The 25,708-nt window shown below is 36.0% G+C and overlaps 1 protein-coding gene across 4 annotated transcripts in view; it reads left to right on the forward strand.

The window, feature by feature from the left end:
* Window positions 1-25,708, forward strand: part of MGAT4A (alpha-1,3-mannosyl-glycoprotein 4-beta-N-acetylglucosaminyltransferase A) — a 135,117-nt gene that overhangs the window by 90,594 nt on the left and 18,815 nt on the right. For all 4 annotated transcript variants that reach the window (XM_059942681.1, XM_059942680.1, XM_059942679.1 and 1 more), the window contains exons 6-8: window positions 18,568-18,614; window positions 19,398-19,511; window positions 21,259-21,334. In XM_059942681.1, the coding sequence (XP_059798664.1) occupies window positions 18,568-18,614; window positions 19,398-19,511; window positions 21,259-21,334 (237 nt within the window). The remainder of the gene's footprint in view (window positions 1-18,567; window positions 18,615-19,397; window positions 19,512-21,258; window positions 21,335-25,708) is intronic.

The raw sequence follows: 25,708 nt of genomic DNA on the forward strand, positions 1-25,708 counted from the left end.
TAGGCTGGGGTTTTATCATCTCTTTATTCTCTCTACCCCTTCTCTGTACTCCCAAGATGCAGCCACATTATTATTTAAAAAGTCAAATATCATGTTAATGATAATTATTATATTGCTTATATTTTAGTCTCCTCAAAAGATACGGGGAAAGAATAAATCTTGAGGAGTTTTTTTTAAATGATGAAAAAGCACCCTAGAGTAAATATTTCCTTAGTTATTATATAGAATTTCAGAATGTGAGAAGATTTATAACCTCATCTGGTTCTGGCCCACTGATTCCCAACTTTTCAGTGTTTCCTGTCTTTTTTTTTTTTTTTTTAATGAAAATTTTCTTGTGTCTTCTTTAATATAAAAAGTAAACACATGTATATTGTTCAAAACAATTACAGAAATGTATATTGAAAAATTACCTGTAATTCCTCCATGTAGATATAACTACTATTGCTATTCTGAAATACATATATCTTAAGAAATTTTTCCTATGGCTGTATACATATATATAAATGGAATTGTTCTGTATATTTCTTAATATCATGGACATTTTCCCATGATAAAGTGAATAGCTATCACACCATCATTGTTATGACTATATTACATTCCACCGTATGGTTTTATCATACTTTATTTAATTTCTGATTGACAGACCGATTGAGACTGTTTCCACACTTTTGCTATTCTTTTCAGCATTGTATTGAACATTACTGTAAATAAATGGTTGTGCACTTGTCTGGTTACTGATGTGGGATCAATTCCTAAAAGTGGAATTGCTGGGTAGAGTCCACATACATTAAATGTTCACTCCTGGGCAAGACGCTCTGCAGAAGTTGAGCCATTAATATCCTTTTTCCAGCAGTCTGCGAGAGAGCTTGGTTCCCTGTCCCCATGCTCTGCGAGATATATTAGTCTTTAAATTTATTTTGGCCAATTTGATGGGTAAAAATAATACATTGCTTTTGTTTAATTTGGATTTGTTTACTGAATGGGATTAAATGTTGGTTTATATATATTTTGACCATTTGTATTTATACTTATTTTTATAGCCTTTGCTCATTTTTTTAATTTGTAATTTTTTATTTGTAAGAAATTTTCATATATGAGAGGAATTAACTCTTTGACATTAACTCTTTAACTCTTGTTCAGTTTGTTTTTTGCATGAACTTCGTTTATGATGTTTTTTGTTTGTTGTAGAAATTTTACATTTTAAGTAATCAGATTTGTCAGTCACATATTGTACGTCAGTAGAAATTGGTACTGCCTCTTTGGAAAGCAGTTTGGCAATAGCTGTTAAAATGTCAAGTTTCCTCTGTGACCCAACATTCTGCTTCTAAAAATCGATCCAGTGGAAACATTTGCAAGTATGTAAATATATTCCAGCACGTGACACATTTATACAGCTCCTAATGTGCATTGATAAAATAAATAGAGAAAATGGTCTTGTGGAATAGACTCGAAACTATTTGTAGCAGATACCTTGAGAGTTGAGATTTTGGGGAGATACCATACAGTTTTGTAAAATTACAACTTTTTTGCAATGAGCGTGTATTGATTTTTATAAGAAAAAAAGCCTTAAAATTTAAAAACTACAAATTGAAAAATCCTCCTTATGCACTGGAAAAATAGTATTCAGCCTATAGACAGAGATTAGCTGCATGAAGATTCAAGACCCTCTTGCTGTAGCTGTTTCTCTGATCACTCAGATGTAATAACACTGGGTTTGGAGTCACATGACCTGTGTTCAGGGTCTGGATTCTGCCACTTGAGCAGGTTGTTTTCTCTTTCAGCCTCAGTTTGTTCATGTCTAAAAGGAGAATAGTGCCGTTGAGCCTTGTGAGCTCAGCCCTGCTGCAGGGAGATGCAGTGAGATCGTGCATGGAGAGACGCTGTAAACTGAAAATGCGGCCCAGGGGTCAGCAGTGTTCTGATCTCGGAGGACTTCTCTCCTGAACTGCAGTGTTTGTATATGTGTCTATATAGAATTTCAGTATTTGAAAGAAAATCTATTCTGAACAGAAGAATTAGTTTACAGAATTCATTGCATTGCCTTTAGGCAATCTAAAATTATTAATCACCACATTTGATTCTACGTTTGATTAGGAGTTTTCACCGAAGTGTCTGGTAGCCTGGGGCTCATTTAACACTAGTGCCAAGTGCCTGTTCTGCGGCTTTGACGGTGATCTACGTGTGGGATGGTTCCTAATCTAGATCTCTAGCCTCTTCCCGAGTCTCTATTTCCAACTGCCTACTTGATAACATTATTTGAAGTATTTCATGGGCAACTCTTAATCTGTCCATAACTAAATTAGTCTGGTTTCCCCAAACTGCTTCTCTTCCAGGTTTCCCGTCTGTTTATTAAAGGCTCTTTACATCATAGTGTTAGTAGGTCTGGGCTGTAGTCATTCTGCTCTCAGCTCATTGAATAGACCTTGGATGTTCTCAGTTCTGTTTGTGTTATTCCTCAGCCCGAAACATTGCCTCTTCCTTTCTCTTTCTTATTCCTCCTTCGGGCCCCCGCTCATCCCTTTTATGAAACTCTCCCCACTCTCCCACTTGAAATTAATCTAGAGTAAATAGGCCAAAGTAATTTATCTTTTGCAAATATTTTCAGCTTTTGTAAAAGTATGAATTACCTCAGGTCCACTTTAACATGTGAGGAGAAAATCAAGAATGAAAAAACTGGACAAGAATACACATAGACAGTAAAGGAGATCATAGTCTCTTCACTCTTGTTTGAGTTTCTGTTCTTTGTATTTTTTTTTTTTTCTTTGAAGGGAGAACCATAAGATGCCCCTCAGGGAGGAGAGGAGAGAGACAGAAAAGTAATTATTTGCTGTGTTTCTAGTTCTTTGCTCCTCTCTGATAATTTTTCCTTTAGGGGTCCATTGGTCTTATATGATGAGACATTTACAGAACATTCAAGGTTTTGAACACTTGGCTGTTGATACGTTATTTAAAGTTCACTGACTGTATTCTGGAATTACAGGAGGAATGGAGAGGAATGAATTCCACCTGCTCTGAAGGATCCATGAGATAATCCAAGTGTGGTGTTCACATTTTAAGATTGTATCATTCTTGTGTTTACTTTTACTTAGAATATAATGATTATTTTTGTATCCTAATGATCCTTGGGTATCTGTATGCCTCCTTATTTTTTTATGTTATATATTTGATTATTAATTTATAATATTTCTTATTATTTTATAAAATTATTTCTATTATTTCTGTCATGATCATTTCTGATAGAATGTTTTCCTACAATGTACTCTGAATTTTACCAAAAATTGTTTTTTCTGTCCCATTCTCATATCTGGAGAATTCCCCATTTTATGAAGCTTGGTGGGAAGAGGTGTCTTCCTCTCACTATGGAAACTAAAAATGCCGGATATTTGCTTAACCAGTTTTCAGGCATGTGACCTGGGCTCAGCCATGTGGGGTATTCCTTTCCTGGACTTTGAATGGAGCTTCACTGTTTTCAGATGACACAGAAAACCCCCTCTAAAACAGACAGATTGTCAGAAATAATAGGGAAGTTTATCAAGGTGGCTGGATACAGGATCAGTTTATATTTCTGTACCCCAGCAGAAATATATTTTCTAAGGAAGCAGGGATTGCGGACAGTCCATTCTGGTGATAGTGGTGGTGGTGTCGTCTCCAGGGGCCACAGGGGCAGTGTCCAGAGCATCGAGGACTGATGGTGAGGGCTTTTTTGCAGGCTGTGGCATTAGGAGCATTCTCTGATTTTTGGCTGTGGTCCAGGGTTATTTCTGTCACCTTCCTAGCCTGCTTCCTCAGCCTAACTGGAGGTTCTATAAGTTCTAACCAATCATTTTTCAGTAAATTGCTTTTCTGACTATTCTGCGTGAGTCAGTTTCTGTTGGTTGCAACTGAGATCCTGACCAATACAGGTTGTATCTTCAAAAATACCTGAATTGCTATATAACCGCCACAGGCAATCAACATGGAGGCACAGGGGTAGATGACTAAATACTATTCGAAGTGAAAGGAAGAGACGAAATGAGTTTTTGAAGTGGGTTTCAGCCAGAATTTTGCCTAAACCGTAACACCCAGGTTATGTTAATGATAACCACAAAGATTGCTGGGAATTTGGAAGAAGAACTTGAGATAGCCTATCTTTCATATCATTCTATGTATTCACATTATTTCTGCAGTTTGCCTAGAAACAATCCAAAGGCCATATTTAATTTTTAAGTTCCTAAATGATAGAATTCAAGTGGAGATTCTATAATGAAATAACAAATTTATCACGTTGGAAAAACACCTAGAAGTAGTCTCTGAAAAACTGAGTTTAGAGAATTTCTGGCTTCTTGGAGTGTTTAGTATTTGGCATGAGAACAGCTTTCCTTTTTATTCACTTTTAGGTATTACTGTCATACATATTCTAGTTTGTGTTTTACAGTCAGAGTGGCAGAGGCCTTTACTATGCCGTCTTTAAATTCTTTGGTTTAAATTGGGTTAACAGTACTAGTTGGTTAGCAGGCCTATGGGCAGGATTTGCAGAGCAGGTACATTTGTAAGTGAATACAGAAATTGAATAACCAGAGAGAATTGATCAAATTGCTGTGGAGTTTTTATTTTTTATTTTTATTTATTGTTATGTATTTTATTTACAAGGGAAAATTATTTCCCACTTATTTAATTTTTTGGATAGGTAATGGGATCACATGGTTTAAAAATTATAAATGTGTGTGTTGTATACCTTGAAAAGTCTCTCCTCCAAGGCTGTCCCCTCGCCTGTTAATGGTGGTTGTACCCATTCAGTGATATTTAATGGGTATATGTGTGGATATATTTTTTTTCTCCTCATTTCTACCTAGATGGTATAATACTAACTTTTCATATTGGAACATTAAGAGCTACTTAGATTTCTTGTCAATTTTGATAAAATATCTTCCCAGAAAGTGGTTCATTTTATCAAAGTTTTAAAATTTGCTTTATATAGAGTGGAGCAAAGTAAACTTTTGTTCTTTTTGTGGTTATTTCTGATTTCTTTGTTTATGTGTTTGTATTTGTGCGCCCTCCCCCTTTTTGATAGGTTAGCTAGTGGATCTGTTTTTATTTATTATCCCCCAAACCATCTTTTGGGTTTTTTTATTATTTCCCTTTTTTTGTTTTCTAATTTATTAATGTCTGCTTTTAACATTATTAATTTTTTCTGGTTTTGTTGGTTCCATTTTATACTTTTCAAACATCTTGACCCAAATGCTAAATTGATTTATTTATTATTTGCTATTTATTTATTTCCTTTTGCTAATATAAGAACTAATATAAATTTTCTTCTGAGTACTGTGTTAGCTATATCCCATAGGTTCTGACGTGAAATGTTTAAATTCTTATTAGTCCATGATTTTTTTTAAATTGAAGTATAGTTTATTTACAGTATTATAGTTTCAGGTGTACAACATAGTGATTCAATATTTTTATAGATTATACTCCATTTAAAGTTATTATAAAATATTGGTTACATTCCTTGTGCTGTTCATTATATCCTTGTAGCTTATTTATTTTATACATAGTATTGATAGTTTGTACCTCTTAATCCCCTACCCCTACCTTGTCCTGTCCATGATTTTGGTTTGTGTTTCCTCTTTGACCAAGGAGATGGTCAAGAGAGTTTTTAAACTTTCTTATTGGTAGGGGCTTTTTGTTTTCTGGATTGGTTATTTATTTTTTGAGAAAGTTTCACATTCATTTTTTAAAACTATTTTGAAATCATTTTTGACTTACAAGAAAATTGCAAAAGTTGTACAGAGTTCCCAAGTACCCTTCAGCCAATCTCCCCAAATGCTAGCATGTTACATGACCATAATGTAATTATCAACAGCAGGAAATTAACATTGAAACTATATTATTAACTAATCAACACACCTTATTTAGATTTCTCCAGATATCCCACTAATGTCCTTTTATGACCTTGACACTTTTGAAGAACACTGGTTATTTTGTGGCATGTCATTCAGTTTGGGATTGTTTGATATTTCTTTATGATTAAATTCAGGTTGTGCATTTTTAGTAAGAACACCATAGAAGTGATGTATTCTTTTTCAGAGCCTCGTGTTTAGATGATGTTGATATATCTCATTACCAGCAATGTTAACTTTCATCACTTGATTGAGATGGCATCTGCCAGATTTCTCTACTGTAAATATTCTCCTTTTCTGTATGTACCTTGTAGCTGTCTTGTGGGGTGATACTTGGAGATCATGCAAATATCCTGTTTCTCATCATAAGTTTTTGCCAGCTGATTTAGCATCCTTGATGATTCTTGCCTGCAGTAATTACTATTGCACATTTATTGTACTATCATTACTATAATTACAATTGTATGATTTATTAATTGGAATTCAGCTATAAGGAAGATCTATCCTTTTCCCCGATTTCATTTATTTTCTCAGTTATTTATGTCAGTGTGGAGTTGTGGATATTACTGTAAATTTTTTACTTTGTTGCTCAAATTATCCCAAATTTGGCCATTGGGAGCTCTTTGAGTTGGCTACTCTCTCCTTTCAATATGCCCCATCATTTTTTCTTATTTGCTAGCAATATAAGATGTTCTAGGTTTATCTTGTATTTTCCCTGCCCCTGTCCTAGAATCAACTATATCCCCAAGGAACCTGGTTCCTTTTATTGGAGAATGGTAATAGAAACCAAGGCCTGGGTTCAAGATGTGCTCCTTGTTCCCGAGGGATCACTGCTTCTGACCTTTTCAGTGGGCAGAGCTAGGAAATACATGTATTCATACATACACATGCATGCACACATATATACATCTATGTAAGTCCGGTGTGCATCGATTTGTAGGTCCAACCCAATACCACAGGGTTCATTCTAGCCTCCCCCATTCCTTAATTTTAACTCTTTTCTCCAATGGTGAGAAACTAGGTCCTCATTATTCACAGTATATTTACTTACTTGCTTAATCCTAAATAAACATAAAGTACATTCTCAATTGATAACCTACTTAAACCTATTGATTAAAGTTCATTTTCTAATTTTCCTCAATAAAGATCCATGTGAGCAATTTTCCCTGAGGTCCTATGTGATCAAAAATGTTATCTTCTGCCTTTATATTTGCTTGGGTATAGAAACCTTCAGTTACATTTCCTTTTCTTGTTTTCTTTTCCCTTTTTTTTTTTTTTTCCAGAGGATGGGGGCATGGTATAGTGCTATTGCTGAAGCTAGCCAGGTGACCTTCCATCTTTCTTATTTTTTGCTGTAAGAAATCCATATTTTGCCTGGTTGCCCAAAAGATTCTTTTTTTATCTTTAAAGCCTAGTGACTTTGGTATACTGTGTCTTGATTTTAACCATTGTAGATCATTTTTCCCTGGCACAGGATATGTTCTTTAGGTATAGAGTCGAGTCTTCTTTAATTTCAAGAAAGGACTTTTGAATGGTATTTTTTATTATGAAAATTTTAAGACATACAACAAAATTTAAAGAATTTTACAGTAAAACCTGTTTACATCCTACCTAGATTCTACCAATGTTTTAGTATTTTCATTTATCGCATCTCTATCCATCATTAATCCATTTTATTTTCTATTGTAAAATGTCTTCAAAACTCTGCCCGTTTAAAAAAATTGTGTGGTGGTGGTATTGAGTTTTTCAGAGTTCTTTGTGTATACTGGATACCATTCTTTTGTCAAATATATATTTTGGTGAATATTTTCTCCCAATCTGTGGAAGTCTATTCATGTTTTTGCCTTGTCTTGGCGAGCAGAAGTTCTTAATTTTGATGAAGTCTAATTTGTCAGTATTGCCTTTTATGACACTTGCTCTCCATGACCTGAGAAACCCTTGCTTACCCCCAAATCATAAAGATTTTCTTCTCTGAAAGCTTCATGTTTTAACTTGTGCATTAGGTCTGTGATCTGTCTCAAGTTAATTTTTGGTCATGTTAAAGTTCACTGTTTTTTATATAGATGTCATTTTCTCCCATAATCAGTTATTGAAACACTTTCCTTTCCCCATTGGATTGCTTTGGTGCTTTTGTTGAAAATCCAGTGACCCTATAAGTGTGGGTCTTTTTTCTGTTATGTTCCATTAATCTGTGTGTTGATCCTTATGCAAATTCCTCACTATCTTGATTACTATAGCTTTGAAGTACTGAAGACAGGATTAAGTCCTCCAACTTTGTTCTTTTCAAGATTGCTTTAGATATTTTAGATCTTTTGCATTTCCATGTATATTTTAAAATTATTGCAATCATTTCTGCTATCTGGAATTGCTTCACAACAGCAACTGCTTCAACGGGGTGTTTTTTCTTTTCAATTACTGAGGAAATATTTGGTCACAATTTCTCACCTGTTTTGTTGGTATTAAGTGTAGCTTTTGTTGTTTTTGTTCATAGGTTTTGTTGAATCTCTCCTTTTTTTCTTATGTTTTTCTGTAGTTGCTGTGTTGGTTCCTTTTCTATGAATCATCATTGAAGGAGGGACAGAGTAGTGTACCAGACTAACTGTCTGTGTGTGTGTGTATGTGTTTTTTGTTGTTTTTTTTTTCCTTGATCAGACCATGTCTTTGTAGCTGCCACAGAGTCGGGCTGCTTCCTGCAACTATAACTACTCTGCACGATTCTGCTCATTACCTCGGGTTATTGGAACCAAACTGGGTTCCTTTTGAGTTTGAGAATTTTGGTTATTAATTTTGGTCTTACTGAAAATGGAGTTTGTGGTTTCGTAACTGTGTCTCATTGGTGACTGTGTGTAATGTCAGTGCTGTGTTCCTGGGTGAACTCTGTATGAGTGGTTTAGTCTTTTCTGGTTAGACCCTTTAGTGGTGCTTTCAGCCAGGGCTTAGTTACCTGAATGCTTTGGAACTTTTTTCTACCCCAAAGCACCTGAGAAGTACAGTAGCCTCAGAAACAGTCGCCCTCTCTGTACTTATGTTTTCTCAAACTCTCATACTTACCTTTTTGTCATCTTTTTTAATAGAGGCAAAAGAACAGATTTCATTCTAAGTATTCTTTTACTCGTTGAACTAAAGTGAGGAAGGTACTGAAGGATATTAAAAATCTTTAAAAAAATCCATTAGACAGTGGATCGTGCCCTTAACTTGTAGTCTGGCATTACACAGGAATATTTTTTTCTGTACCCTTGTCTTTGTTTTTCCTTTTGAAAAAAATATTTATTAGCTATATATGCACATGACTAAGAGTCCAATAGTTCCTCAAGGTTAATTTGCTAAACAGCAGTCTCCTGTCTTCATTCTTCCTACCCCTACCCCCATTTTCCTTTCTTTCTCTTCCCCACTTGCTCCCCCAGTGAGATCTTTAAGGTCTTTCAGCTCCAGCTGGCTGGCCATCAGGTAAAGTAGAAAAACTTCTGGTGATACTATTCAGTTGATTATCATTTTTTTTGGATCTTGTCAAAGAACAAACTTTTAGTTTTATTAACTTCATCATTTCTCTATTTTTCATTATTTATTTAAATTTTTTTATTGAACTGTAGTTGAATTACAATGTGTTAATTACTGCTGTACAGCAAAGTGACTCAGTTATACATATATATACATTTTTTCATATTTTTTTCCATTATGGTTTATCAGAGGATATTGAATATAGTTTCCTGTGCTATATGGTAGGACCTTGTTGTTTATCATTTCTCTATTTTTCTATTTCATTAATTTCCACTCTTTACTGTTTGCTTCCTTCTGCTTACTCTTAGTTTGGTTTACTTTTCTTTTTCTAGGTTTTTAAGGTGAACGCTTAGATTATTGGTTGGAGAGTTTCTTTTCCTAATATAGGCAGTTTAAAGCTCTAAATCTCCCTTCTGAGTACCAGTTTAGCTGCTTCCCATAAATTTTGGTATGTCAAGTTTTAATTTTCATTCAGATCAAAATACTTTCTAAATCCCCTTGTAATTCTTTTACTCATGGTTTATTTAGAAATGTGTTGTTTAATTTTTATCTGTTTGTGTATTTCCCAAACTTCCTTCTCTTGTTTGATTTCTAATTCAGCTCCATTGTAGTCAGAGAACAAACTTTGCATGATTTCAGACCTTTTAAATTTATAAATACTTGTTTATGGACTTGTGTATGGTCTACCCTGATAAGGTTCCGTGTGGTTTAAAAAGAATGGATTCTGCTGTTGTCGAGAGGAGTGTTTTATAGATGCCTGTTAGGTCAAGTTGGTTGATAGTGTTGTTCAAGCCTTCTGCAGACTTGCTGATTATCTGTCTAGTTATTAGTTGTTTCTATTCTTGATTTTAAATCACAGATTACTGTCTTGGTGCTTCAGTAGTATTTTTGGCCTGTAATTGTTTTAGAAGGTATATTTTAAGATGTTTACTTATGCATTGGTTATAAATCACAGAAATGCCAGTCAAGAAGAAAAAAATATATATATATAAAAACATATACACACATATATATGTATATGTATATATATAATATCCTGTAAAACTTGCTTGTAATTCAACAGATATTTACTGAAGCAGCAGTAAGTGTTAGGCATATCATCGAATAAAACAAAGCCTCTGCCCCATGAAACTTACATTGTAGAGAAGGACAGATAAAAAACAAATATATGATGTGTTAGATGGTAGAGAATGCTGTGGAGAATAAATCAGAGTAAACAAGAAAGGGAGTTCAGGGTTGCCAAGGGATGGTTTATTAGAGTGGTCAGGACATTCGGGCAGAGACCTGAAGGGTGCAAGAGTTGCACAGTCCAAGCAGACTAACAGCATGTGCCAAGGCCCTCAGGTGAGAGCATTGCTGGGCACATTTTGTGAAACAGCAAGGAGAGGCCTGTGTGGCTGGAGCAGAAAAGGTGAGGGGCTTAGCAGTAGGAGGTCGGCAGAGGAGGAGTAGGTTGGGCCAGATCACTGAGGACATTACAGGTCATCGTGAGAACTTTGCTTTTACCCTCAGTCAGGGAACTGTGGCAAAGTTTTTTTGTAAAGGGCCACATGACAAATATTTTAGGCTTTGCAGGCCATACAGTCTCTGTTGCAGCTGTTCAACTCTGCTGTTGTAGCCCCGAAAACACCAGAAACAATATGTAAATGAAAGGATGGGGTTGTGTTCCAATAAAATTTTACTTTATGAAAACAGGGAGTGGGTCTGTCTTGTGAACTGCTAATCTGGAAAGCCATTTGAGGGTTTCAAGTAGAGAAGACACTTTACTTACGTTTTTTTTTCTTTGAAGGCACTTTAAAAAACTTTATTTTGAAATAACTTAGATTTACAGAAAAGTTGCAGAAGTAATGCAGAGTATTCCCTTCACTGCTCTGATGTTAACAACTTATGTAGCCAAATAATCAAGACCAGGGAATGAACATTGATATAATACTATTAGCCAAACTGTAGACATTATTCACATTCCACATTTTTCCACCTAGGGTCATTTGTCTGTTCCAGTGTACAATCCAAAATATCACACCACATTTAGTTGTTCTGATTCCTTAATTTCCTCCTATCTTTTTTTTTAAATTTATTTATTTATTTTTGGCTGTGTTGGGTCTTCGTTGCTGCACACGGGCTTTCTCAAGTTGCGGTGAGCGGGGGCTACTCTTTGTTGCGTTGCGCGGGCTTCTCATTGTGGTGGCTTCTTGTTGTGGAGCACAGGCTCTAGGCGTGCGGGCTTCAGTAGTTGTGGCACGTGGGCTCAGTAGTTGTGGCTCGCGGGCTCTAGAGCGCAGGCTCAGTAGTTGTGGTGCATGGGCTTAGTTGCTCCGCGGCATGTGGGATCTTCCCAGACCAGGGCTCAAACCCGTGTCCCCTGCATTGGCAGGCAGATTCTTAACCATTGTGCCACCCGGGAAGTCCAATTTCCTCCTATCTTTGACAGTTCCTCAGTCTTTTCTTGTGTTTCATGAACTCGGAGACTTTTCATGAGTACTAGTCAGTTATTTTGTGGAATGTCTCAATTTGGGTCTGTCTCATGTTTTCTCATGATTAGATTGCAGTTATGCATTTTTGGTATAGCTCACCTTTTAAAAGGATCACAGTGGCTGCTTTGGAAAGGGCAGAAGCGAGGAGGCTACTTAGAAAACTTGTAATAATCCAGGCTAGGCTTGGCGGTGGTGAGAAGTCATCAAACTAGGAACATATTTTGAACTGAATGGGTTCTGATCACAAAAGTTTGAGAACTGTTGCTGTAGCATCAGCTGACTGTTAGGAGAAGGAAAGGAAGAAAGACTATGAGAGATATATTGAAAATGAAGAAGTAGGTTTCTTTTTTTCTCTTGTGTGTCCTTTTAACTTCCGCTTTCTCACTCTTATCTTTGAACAGCTTGACTATTTTAGAAACTACAAGCTAACTGTGGTATTTGTTGGCCTTTGTTGGTACATCTGCACTGAATTTAAAGAACCTTAAAAACCAAGCACTAGGTGTACAGGAATACCTTTTCCTTGGACCCCTAGGGAAACAAAATTTATTATGAGCTGCCAGCCGCATTCTGGCACAGGCCTGTCATTTTAGTCCTTTTGATTTGTCACTTGTACCCATTATCTTTCTGGAATTCTCATTGGTTCTTTATTATATAAAACTGACGTCTGCTACCAGCCATGATGGAGTTCATAAGGACTGGACTTACCTTCGTGCTATAAGCAACTAAAAAGCTAGACAAAATATACAATCCAGTTGTTCTCAGACAGTGGACAGCAGGATGTGATTCCCTGAGAGAGAGAAATGAGCACCACTATTGTCCCAACTTTCTGCCTGGAGATATTTCCAGATCACGTTGCAGGAAGGGGAATCCCGAAGAGAGCAGCTGGAAATTGCAGAACAGAGACGCTGCACAGAAGATGATGGTGCCTTTGAGTCTTTGTTGGATAGGGACCCACATACACAGGGTGAAGCTCCACAGGTTTGGAAAAAGGATGATCAGGGAGCTGTAACCTGACCATATCCCGTTGCTCACGTAGGATGAGGTTGACCAGCCGGAACGGTGAGCACCTGGTGATAACCCAGGACGTTCAGTGGAGACGCCCAAGGAAGTGGTCATCCTTGAAGTGGTTATTCTCAGCCCACCCCAGCAAAGCTTAGAGGCCTTTAAGGATCAACCGATCCACAGATAACTCCTGCTGGAATAAAGCTCAGCGCTTTCTGAAAGAAGACAACAAAATCAAGACACTCAGCACTGTCCATTTGTAATGTCCAGTATCAAATAAAAAATTGTTGTTGTTAGCCAGTATGCCAAGGAGCCCCCCAAAAAGCGACCCATAACTAGAAGAAAATTTAGCCACTAGGAACAAGGATGGGGAAGACTTGGAACAGAGCTATCAACCGAGTGATATAAAGCCATCAGAGGTTATTTAGAAGATAACCAGCAAAGGTGGTGGATATCATCCTTATTTTTATGGCCTATTTCCAGTGACCGCTTGGTGGCCTGTTTGGCTAATTCAGCCTTCCTGTCTCACCAGGACTGGTCTTTTCCAGTACAGCAGTGCAAGCCCAGCTTTCCTGCTCAGTATCGCATTGGGCAGCAGCCCCCAGTCTGTACATGTGTATAATAATAGCATATTATACCCTCTAAAATATATACAAAATAGAAAATTTTACGCTATGATCTATTCCAGTGGATTATCTTGCACATACCCTGTCTAAGGGCAGAGGCAAAGCCCTAATTAACATATCAATTAATTTACATTATTCCTTTTAGTATTTTCTGTTTATTTTTGTCGATTTGAATAGAAATATGTATCAGATTTGGGCTCAGATGTCAAATCTTCAGACTTTCTTTGACTATCCTGTGTAAATAGGTTGCTTGCTTTTCTCTATTATTGCATACTAGTTATATAGCACTTAATAAATATTCAGTTATAAATATATATATATATATAATTTTGGTTTTCTTTATGGACTGCATCTTCCACAAATTTTAAATTTCACAAGGCAGAGATCTTATCTATTTTATTTGCTAATCTAAACTCAGAGCTTGATGATACGGATACGATACGGATATAAATATCCCCGCTTATGGTGTAGACACCAAGTAAATATTTGTGGAATGAAATGATTGGAAAGAAGATAGTAAATTTACATATAAAGGACATTTTTAAAAATCAGTTTTTACCTTCAAGTTATTTAAAATTCAGTCCTTTTAATTTTATGTTCTTTTCTGATCTAGTGCTTAAAATTTCTTCCTTCTTTTTCATCTGGGTAACTGTTTTACAACTGGTAACTGTTAAAAGTTTCTGACATTTGTAACGTTTGTTTATCTTTCACAGGAGGTTGCCTCTAACTTTCTGTTTTATTCTTTGGGCCATTAGAAATAAATTTCTATAATTTATTTCTAGAAGTATCTGTTCACTCAGATTTCTATTTCACATATTTGTTCTTTGCAGTATTACTGAACACGACAGCTATCGCATATTCAAAAGTGATGTGTTATTTTATATATTGATTTTAATTGAAAGTTTCCCTGAAATTGTATGACTTTGTTACAGTTTCCTGACTGCCGTGACATTTGGCAAAGAATTATTTCTTTTCCATTTGGACTTTATAAATTATTGATTTAAAGTAAAGATTGGAATTTATTACTGTCATTTCATCTAATTTATACACCACTGGAAAAATTGATTCTTAAGCCAAGTGTATATGTTGATGAATTGTTACGTGTGTATGACTCTATGCTGATGAATTGGTGTCAGTATTAGTGACTTACTTGAACCTGCTTTTATGCTTCTTAAACTTTTCCTTATACATCCCTAAGAGAAGCCGCTTGACCCATAGTTCTGTATGCACAATCTGAAATACTTTTTTTTTACATTTAACTTTTTTCTATCTCTTAGTTTTTGTGTTTTTGATTATTTATTTATTTTTTTTTTGGAATTCATATAACATACAACTCACCTATTTAAAGTCAGAGTTCTGTAGCCACCATCTCAATCAATTTCTGGAAGATTTTCATCACCTCAAAGAGAAATTTCTGCACCCCTTAGCCATTACCCATTAATACTGCTCTCTCCCCAGCCCTAGACAACCACTAATCTACTTCCTGTCTCTATAGATTTTTAAAAAATACTGGACATTTTATATAAGTGCAATTATAAAATGTGTGGTCCTTTGTGACTGGCTTCTTTCACTTAGCATAGTGTTTTCAAGGTTCATTCATGTTGTAGTATGTATTAATAAATCTTTTAGTTTTAATTTAAAAATTTAATTTTACTTAACCGTGAAGAAGACTTGATTTCTTCGGGGGTGGGGGGAATGCTCTTTCTTCTTTCACTATGTATGTCTACTCTTTTTCCCACCTGTCCCAATCATTATCACTCACATACCCTAAGAATATACATATCTCATTTATAGATTCACGGATATATTCTCAGAATTGGAGGACAATATTACCTTTTTTTTTTAAAATATCTTTATTGGAGTATAACTGCTTTACAATGGTGTGTTAGTTTCTGCTTTATAACGAAGTGAATCAGTTATACATATACATACATCCCCATATCTCTTCCCTCTTGCGTCTCCCTCCCTATCCCAACCCTCTAGGTGGTCACAAAGCACTGAGCTGATCTCTCTGTGCTATGCGGCTGCTTCCCACTAGCTATTTTACATTTGGTAGTATATATAAGTCCATGCCACTCTCTCACTTCGTCCCAGCTTACACTTCCCCCTCCCTATGTCCTCAAGTCCATTCTCTACGTCTGCATCTTTATTCCTGTTCTGCCACTAGGTTCTTCAGAACTTTTTTTTTTTTTTAGATTCCATATATATGTGTTAGCATACGGTATTTGTTTTTCTCTTTCTGACTTACTTCACTCTGTATGACTCTAGGTCCATCCACCTCACTACAAATAACTCAATTTCGTTTCTTTTTATGGCTGAGTAATATTCCGTTGTATGTATGTGCTGCGTCTTCTTTGTCCATTCATCTGTTGATGTACACTTAGGTTGCTTCCATGTCCTGGCTATTGTAAATAGAGCTGCAATGAACATTGTGGTACATGACTCTTTTTGAATTATCGTTTTCTCAGGGTATATGCCGAGTAGTGGGATTGCTGGGTCGTATGGTAGTTCTATTTTTAGTTTTTTAAGGAACCTCCATACTGTTCTCCATAGTGGCTGTATCAATTTACATTCCCACCAACGCAAGAGCGTTCCCTTTTCTCCACACCCTCTCCAGCATTGATTGTTTGTAGATTTTTTGATGATGGCCATTCTGACCAGTGTGGGATGATATCTCATTGTAGTTTTGATTTGCGTTTCTGTAATGATTAATGATGTTGAGCATCCTTTCATGTGTTCGTTGGCAATCTGTATATCTTCTTTGGAGAAATGTCTATTTCGGTCTTCTGCCCATTTTGGGATTGGGTTGTTTGTTTTTTATGATATTGAGCTGCATGAGCTGCTTGTATATTTTAGAGATTAATCCTTTGTCAGTTGCTTCATTTGCAAATATTTTCTCCCATTCTGAGGGTTGTCTTTTCGTCTTGTTTATGCTTTCCTTCACTGTACAAAAGCTTTTAAGTTTCATTAGGTCCCATTTGTTTATTTTTGTGGTGCTGGGAAAACTGGACAGCTACACATAAAAGAATGAAATTAGAACACTTCCTAACACCATACACAAAGATAAATTGAATGGATTAAAGACCTAAATGTAAGGCCAGACACTATCAAACTCTTAGAGGAAAACATAGGCAGAACATTCTAGGACATAAATCACAGCAAGATCCTTTTTGACCCACCTCCTAGAGAAATGGAAATAAAAACAAAAATAGTACCTTTTAAAAAGTCTCCACAGACCTTTAAAAAAGATTGCAGGATTGTGACCGCCTGGGGGGGTGGGATGGGGAGGTTGGGAGGGAGGGAGATGCGGGAGGGAGGAGATATGGGGATATATGTATATGTATAGCTGATTCACTTTGTTATAAAGCAGAAACTAACACACCATTGTGAAGCAATTATACTTCAATAAAGAAAAAAAAAAAAAGATTGCAGGAAAAAGCGTTGTTTTAATTTAAAGCAATGAAGCCCCCAATATCTCAGAGACTGCCTGTCTTATGGCCAACATATAAGAGTTGGGGAGAGGCAAGTAGAGGCCCAAATGGGGACAAAGACTGGCTTGGCTGTGTGTTTCTAGGCCAGTTACATGTTTACTTTCTTCAGAGGAGCCCCACGATCACTCCCTTGGCTGATACCAGGTAGGATCGCTTCTGGTATATAATGGTGACACCAATTACCGTCGCTTAAGTGAGTCTTTTGCTAGTTGCGTTAGTTAACATGCAACATAAGGATTATGTGTATTTTTAGATATGGATCACTTGCATTTCATAAATTTTATTATACATTACATAATAGATCTATGTTCACATAAACTTATTCTTCTTGGCCGCCCTCTTGGACAGCTTACTGGACAGGGAGCTGGTCTTGTTCATCTGTATTCCTGTTTCCTTGGATAGGCAAATCACTGGCTCTCAATAAATGCTTATCAAATTGAATTTCAGATCTTACTAAACTCATTAAAGGTTATATAAACCAGACTTGATTATGTTCTCTAAAATCATAGCCTGATGAATGGTAGGATGTGTTTGGGTTTATGTAGGGGAAGGACGGAGGGTTTTGAGCTGTGTGCTAGTTGTGTTTCCATAGTTCTTTAAGAGTTTGAAGGACATGGTCTTAATAAGTTGTCTCACTCCTACATCTTTAACGATAAAAATAGGAATTACTTTCAATTAACAGAAATTAAAGTTAAAATACTTTTCCAAAAAGCCTCCTCTAAAACAACTTTTTATAATTCAGTAGTTTTGTAATTTCCAGTGTTAAACCAAAAAAGATAAAGCTTATCTTCCTCAAGTATTAAGTGTTTTGGCAGTCTTTTATAACATAGATTGTACGAGATATATCGTTGATTCCTTCTAACAGTTGAGCATTTTAAGTTGTCACTGTAGTTAAAAATTGGTCAGGAGTATTGGCTCTCCACTTGTATATATAATTTAGAAGTTCACAGGTTTGATAAACGTTTTTTTCTGACTGATTAAAGTACTCTTGACTTGGGTTCTCATTATCAGCTTAATAATAAAATAATAACAATAATACAGAATAACACTGCTTTTTATTACATAGCTTTATCATGTAATGTCATAGTGTCTGAGGTATTATTTCCTCCCAACCCCCCCCCCCCCGTTTTTCTTTAAATAGAATAGGAAACAGGCTCAGAGAGTGACTTTCTTTAGATTATACAGGCCAGTAGCTAGAGAGGCAAATCTGGAACCTGGGTTTTATGATTCCAAGTGGAAAAATCTTTCCCTATAGCATTCTGCATCTGTTATTTATTCACTACTTACAGTTTGGATGTTGCAGAAGAAGTAGAAATAGTTTCTGTGCTCAGTTTTTTCTACTGAATTGAACATAGACAATTGAAAACAATAAAAACTTAAGAATCTGCTTATTGTATTGGTTAGTACTCAGTGATATATAGCAGTGCAATACAGTAGAATATGGAAGTGCAAATCCCATAAGTTGTCTGAAAATTTCATGTTTTCAATGAATGTTTTAATCATTTATTTAATTTTCAGTTCAGAATTAAAAGTTAAATAAAATATAAAGATAAAAATATAAAAACATGAATGTTGGTATAATTGTTTTTTTCTCTCCCAGACAGATATTGATTATGTAAATGGTGTTGTAGCCAACCTGGAGAAAGAGTAAGTTCTTCTTAATTATGGAAATGAAAATATTCTAGTTACTATTATCTCTTGGCTTTTTGCTAAAAGAAAACACCTTCTTTTACAGTTCATTTTTTCTGTGGAGTTCAGTGTTCACTGGACCACCTATCATTGGTCTTTTATATTATAAAGTATGTGTGTATATATCAAGTTGTCTGATAGGATACATTGGTGTATTTCATTTTGGAAAAGACTTGAATGTCATATATATGTAACACTATCAAACAACAATCTTTAATCTTGAAGACAGTGAATAGAGAGTCATATGAGATCACTTAAATCTTTCACACTCTGTTTAGCAAGAAAAAAAATTTCTGCTGTCAGGGCAGCTAGTCAGTTAGCAGTTTCAAACCTCAGTGCTAAACTATGTCTAAAAATCTGCAAAGGTTTATTAACAGTTTATTGTGAGTAGGGCACATAGCAGGTAACAGATGGACAGCTTAGTAAGTTGCAGATACCATTAGTTTTTATAATATTGCCTTTGTAGTTTTAAGAGCAGTATCATGAAATTAGTCCTGATATGGGTTTCTTCATTGAAATGTATCTCTTGTTGCCCCCAAAAGACATATCTTTTACTTTAAAAAGAAAGACAAAAGAGAAGCAAAGGTCCTTGTTTAAGATACTGTGGCTCTACCTTTGTCTATCAGTATGCTAAAACCAGAGATTTTTTTAAATGTATTTTTATGTTATACATATAAGTTGATCGTTAAGATATAAAATCCCACAGAACTTAAATAACTCAGCCAACCTTTCTCATGATAGATTTTCTAAAGAAATCAGTTCTGGCTTGGTGGAAATAATATCACCTCCTGAAAGCTATTATCCTGACTTGACAAACTTAAAGGAGACATTTGGAGATTCTAAAGAAAGAATAAGGTAAGCCTGTGCACCCTTGAGTATAATAGGCAATAAATGTCATCCTTGTTTATCGAAGCTTAACTCATTTTAGGGTTGAGCTAATTAGTTGAGAGCTAATGACTTTTTGATTATTTTATTGGAAATTCTGTGGAGTTTCTGATGAGAGGTTGAATTTGGTAAACCTAATGAATTTTATAACCATGCTGCTCTGTGTTGTTATAACTTTTCTTAAGAGTATATTCAGTATAACTCAAAAGTTAGTCCAGATAGAAATCTCATGTCTGTATGTAACATAAATGAGAACAGATCCAATAAAAGTGATAAAAACAATAATACTCTTGTGCAGAATTGAATTGCAATAAAATCATTAGTCAATTGAATTTATTTATCTCTGAATCTCTAAAATTGAAAGAGTTAGAAACTTTCCTTGTGTTGTTATTAAAGACAAAGTAAGCTAAGAGATATTGGCATTATTTTGGGATTGCCTATAACCAGAAAAAAGGACAAAAACACTGTGTTGGGAAGAGATTTATTGTATTTCTTGAGTTGTTAATTTGTCACAAAAACAGATATGTCCCTATAATTGGTTAATTATCTCTCAATAAATATAATGTTATTTTAAAAATTTAAGATTGAATTTGTTTGGAAAAAAACTCTGGATAGACTCATTAAATTCATATCAGCTTGTAAGGTATTTTCTGGAGAAGTTTACTTAGTGGTTCAAAGCTTTTATTTTATTGTGTGCTTTTTTTTTTAAACTGGCTTTTAGAAAAGCCACTTCTCTTATTCACATTGGTCAGTGTGTTTCTGTAGACTGCCAAGAATTCACCAAAAGGACCTAATATTGTAAATTTCAATATGATGTTTTGGGTTTTTAAAGCATTTTTACCTGTATGTGAAGCACTGGTTCCTAGAGACATTAAGATATTACTGGAAAAGGGGGCTGTGGTCAAGAAAATTTGGAAAATATTGGATTAAAAACTTTTTTTCAAGAAATGTATTTACTGCTGAATGTTTCAATGCCTCTAATATACTAATACGTCTCTAGAAGAGGAATATGTGTCCTTCCCAAACTTACTTGACATTAGACTCCTTTTTTCCTCAGGACGCCTTGAGGATTAGTGTTTTTGAGCATATATTTCGATAAAGCCTTCATTAGAGAAGAGTGAATTCTCATTCACTCTCTCCTAAGTGGATAAATCCTGTATGTGTGATATCCATCCATCTATTTATCTACCTATCTATCTGATACATAACTATACATTGTGTATATAATATCGTATATACAATATGTGATGTATATATTGCATATATGTATATATTATACAATATTTTATATATTATAAAATATTATACATCTAACCTTATTTTGCTAACTTTGAGTCTGATTCCTAACTTATTTTTATTTATTTTTTGGCTGCGTTGGGTCTTCGTCGCTGCGCACAGACTTTCTCTAGTTGTGGCGAGCGGGGGCTACTCTTCGTTGCGGTGGGCGATCTTCTCATTGCACTGGCTTCTCTTGTTGCGGAGCACGGGCTCTAGGCGTGTGGGCCTCAGTAGTTATGGCACGCAGGCTCAGTAGTTGTGGCTCTCGGGCTCTAGAGTGCGGGCTCAGTAGTTGTGGCACATGGGCTTAGTTGCTCAGCGGCATATGGGATCTTCCCGGGCCAGGGATAAAACCCGTGTCCCCTGCATTGGCAGGTGGATTCTTAACCACCGTGCCACCAGGGAAGTCCCTAACTTTTTTTGAAAATTTTTATTTCAGATGGAGAACAAAGCAAAACCTCGATTATTGTTTTCTAATGATGTATGCTCAGGAAAAGGGCACATATTACATCCAGGTAAGTGTGTGTTTGGTTTTTTTTTCCACACTTTTAAAGAAAAAGTAATATGAAGGGTATATTTTCATTAAAACGAAATTTTGAAAGCATAAACCCTCTAAAATATATAAGATCATAACAGTATGCCAGAGCAGAAGGGTTGATCATGTCACTGAGAACATGGGCTCTGCAGCTCCACTCGCTGGTTTAGCTCATAATTATTTTGGTGGTCTTATGGTAAATAGTTGTTTTGTGCGCTTCAGTACATTTTCATTTGTACTGAAGATAATAAAGCTGACATTTAGTTCTAATGGTGCAACTTTTAGCAGCATGGCTAAAACAGTAAGTCCATCATGATACGGGTTTTAAGTTAGCCAGGTAGGCAACACCTTAAGTAATTCTAGGAAGCTCTTGTTTCTTTCAAACCTCATTCTCCATTTAATACTTAAGCTTAAAAAAAAAAAAAAAAAAAATACTTAAGCTTAAATTTCACCACTGGAATTTCACTTCTTTAACCAAACGTCTTTATCCCTTGTTCAAAATGCAAATACCCCTGAGAGGTATATGGCACGCGAAGCCTGTCAATTATTTTTTTTTCCAGTATAAAAAGTTTATTAGATCCTCTCCTGGGTGGATGTTTGGATGAGAGTGGCAAGAAGCAGCCCTGGTCCCTGAACAGGAAGGACATGATTAAGCAGCTGTTGGCAGGGGCTGGGGAGGGAAAGAAAGAAGAAAAGAGGCTGGCATCACATGGGAAGGTGGGCAGTCTTGAGGGCAGACTTTGTCTCCTTTGACATTGTACCTCGGGCCAGCTGCATTCAAGTGTGCGTGAACCCTTCCTTGGTTCACAGGATGGAAAATGGAAAAGATGATAGAGTGCGACATTGTCTATAACAGGATCCAACAGGTGTGCATATAAAAAACCACAATATCCTAGATACAGGTAGTACGTTTCCTCTAAGTACATTAGAGAAGTCTGATTTTAGTTTTAAGATAATAATTTCACAGAATTTTATTTTAATGTATACCAAATATTATGGTAGTTGAACCTTGCCCTTTGTTCTAGGGCCAATATATAAATATTTACATTATGATCAAGAACTTTATAGAGAGAATTTAAAAGTGTAGCTATATCACTTTTAAAATTTGTTTCCAATTTTCTTCCAAGGGAAGAATTAATGGAACCTTAAAGCTTTTGGGGGGAGTGTAGGAAAAGTTAATATTTAAAAATTGAGGAAAGGATGGGGGTTAAGAAAGAGGATGGTAAGGAAAACTTCCCCTAAGCAGGGTCAATATATGATATATTATAACAATAACAGCTGCTATGAACTAACATTTATTGCATACTTACCACGTGTCAGGCATTGTTCTTTAAAATTTATGTTTTTCACATATTAACTCATTTAATAGAACCCTTTTTATAACAGGAGTGTACTGTACATACTGTCTTAAAGCCTGTTTTGCTGTCATTTAACATACTGTAGACACCTTTATATGCCAGTAATTATAGATTGCTATAATTTTTAATTGCTTCTTGAAGTACCATTATTCAGCTATCACGATGATCTTATTGCTGGTCATTAAGATTGCTACCAGCTTTTCAGCTCTTTCACATATGGATCCACTGGACATACTTAAAAAATTACCCTATTTGCCCAAAAATTATGCCTCAGAAAAGAGGGAGTTGCTTTACCTTCAGGTCTTTACATAATGTATAGAATTCCCTCAGTGAGTTCAATATGATGTACAAAGTATTGTAATCCAGACTTCATAATTATCCCAGGGATATGACTTCAAGATTGCATATGTTGGGGGTGTATCCAACCCAAGACTTTTTTTAAAAAATTTTATTTATTTATTTATTTATTTATTGTGGCTGTGTTGGGTCTTTGTTGCTGCGCGCAGGCTTTCTCTAGTTGCAGCAAGCGGGGGCTGCTCTTCGTTGCGGTGCACGGGCTTCTCACTGCAGTGGCTTCTCTTGTTGCGGAGCACGGGCTCTAGGTGTGCAGGCTTCAGTAGTTGTGGCTCACGGGCTCTAGAGCACAGATTCAGTAGTTGTGGCGTGTGGGCTTAGTTGCTCCATGGCATGTGGAATCTTCCCGGACCAGAGCTCGAACCCGTGTCCCCTGCATTGGCAGGCGGATTCTTAACCACTGCGCCACCAGGGAAATCCCCTACCCAAGACTTTTAAAGAGTACTTTTAAAAAGGCAATAGAGGGAATTCCCTAGCGGTCCAGTGATTAGGACTTCATGCTTTCACTGCCGAGGGTGCAGGTTCAATCCCTGGTTGGGGAACTAAGATCCCTCAAGCCAAGCAGCGCGGCCAAAAAAAAAAAAAAAAGCCAGTAGAAACAGCGGTTACTCTGTGGTCATCACAGATGTACATCTAAAGGGAAAAGAAAATGTCAGCTGCCCTAGTGTTTTGCTTGTGGCTTGTAATGAAGTTTCCCATTACAGCAGCACACCCGGCTCCATAAAGTGCTATATCACAAATGACTTGGACTTGAAGACAGTCTTCTAGAAGACTGTTTGATGATGCAAACACTTCATAGGTGGTACTGCATAGTTCTTCCTTTATAACATAGTGATGTACTTTGTTGTCAGGTTGTCCCACTTTTAGTGACGCTGAGATTTAATCAGTGGGTGTAGGGTTGTCGATCTCATCTCTCCTTTATTAAACAGCTCCCCAGCAGCCATTCGTCCTGTGGTTTCAGTTTTCATTGATTATTTTCCCCCAGATCGCTTATGTCATTAGAGGTTGCCAACTGGTAATTCTCTAATTCTAAGAATTGTAATGTTCTTATAAGTAGAGTTCTTCTATAAAGGACTCTCCCTTCTTAACCATTTGGTTATCTTGAAAAATAGTTCACAAAGGAAGGGAAGAATAAATGCTTGATTCTTTCTCTTTGTTAATTTTTATAGTTGATACCATAGCAATCTCCAGTGGTGACCATTTTTAGAGTATTGTTATGAACTCATGGATTTTTAAAAAGAGATATGGTTTGCCTCAATCTTTGCAAGCATTATTCATATTGATGCTTGTATTGGCCCATCATAAGCCAGTGGGAATCTCTTCAAATTGGCTCTTGTATTCTTTTTTTTTTTTTTTTTTTATAAATTTATTTATTTATTTATATTTATTTTTGGCTGTGTTGGGTCTTCGTTTCTGTGCGAGGGCTTTCTCCAGTTGTGGCAAGTGGGGGCCACTCTTCATCGCGGTGCGCGGGCCTCTCACAGTCACGGCCTCTCTCTTTGCGGAGCACAGGCTCCAGACGCGCAGGCTCAGTAGTTGTGGCTCACGGGCTTAATCGCTCCGCGGCATGTGGGATCTTCCCAGACCAGGGCTCAAACCCGTGTTTCCTGCATTGGCAGGCAGATTCTTAACCACTGCGCCACCAGGGAAGCCCTACATATATTTCTTTTCTCTTACATTGAAAGTCTTGGTTTTAGTAAAAATTATCTAAATAACATAATTCTTTTATTCTATAGTATACCTAGAATGGTTTCAAAATAACAATACCAATATCACTACTAACAGTTAGACTACTAAATGCAATTAAAATTTTTTCGTCCTTTTTTCCTCCCTAAGAGTATATCCTGATACAGATATATAGTCAAAATTCTGTGTTTGAAAGTCACTCGACAAAATTCTTCATACTGTGTGACCACACTGACAACCTGATATGAAACTAGGTTCATTTGTTTCCATTTGTATTCAGTTTTTAGGATTTTTTTTCCTTTTTAGTTGTAAAAAAACATAACATTCCCAAATCAAAAGTTATATAAAACAAGATATATTTACAGAAGTCTCCTTTTTATCCCTGTCCCCTTCCCGTGTTTTCTCCCTCTCCCATGGGTAACCACCATTAGTTTTTGGTTTCTCCTTGTACATTTAAAATATTGGAGCAAAAATGTAAATATAATATTCCACCTCTTTCAAATACTACAGTTGCATACTGTAAAAGCAATATTTTACATCTTGTATTTTAACTTCTCTCTATAAACTAGCGACTACTAATGGGATATATGTTAGATTTTTCAAAAAGTGGCTCTTGCCATGATAAAACATTGATGTCAGAGAAGAACATATATTCACTAAAAGACCTGTACGTGCAGGTTCATAGCAGCTTCATTCATAATAGCAAACCCTGGAAACAACCCATATATTCTTCAGCAGGTGACTGGTTAAACAAACTGTGGTGCATTCGTACCGTGGAGTACCAAATAATGAAAAGACATGAACTATGATACACGACATCTTGGATCTCAGGGGAATTATGCTCAGTTTAAAAAGCCAGTCTTTATATAGCATTCTTTTTTTTTTTTAATTTAATTAATTAATTAATTAAATTTTTGGTTGCGTTGGGTCTTCATTGCTGTGCGTGGGCTTTCTCT

The sequence above is a fragment of the Balaenoptera ricei genome, chromosome 13 (assembly GCF_028023285.1).
Source record: "Balaenoptera ricei isolate mBalRic1 chromosome 13, mBalRic1.hap2, whole genome shotgun sequence".
In the NCBI taxonomy this organism is placed as follows: domain Eukaryota; kingdom Metazoa; phylum Chordata; class Mammalia; order Artiodactyla; family Balaenopteridae; genus Balaenoptera; species Balaenoptera ricei.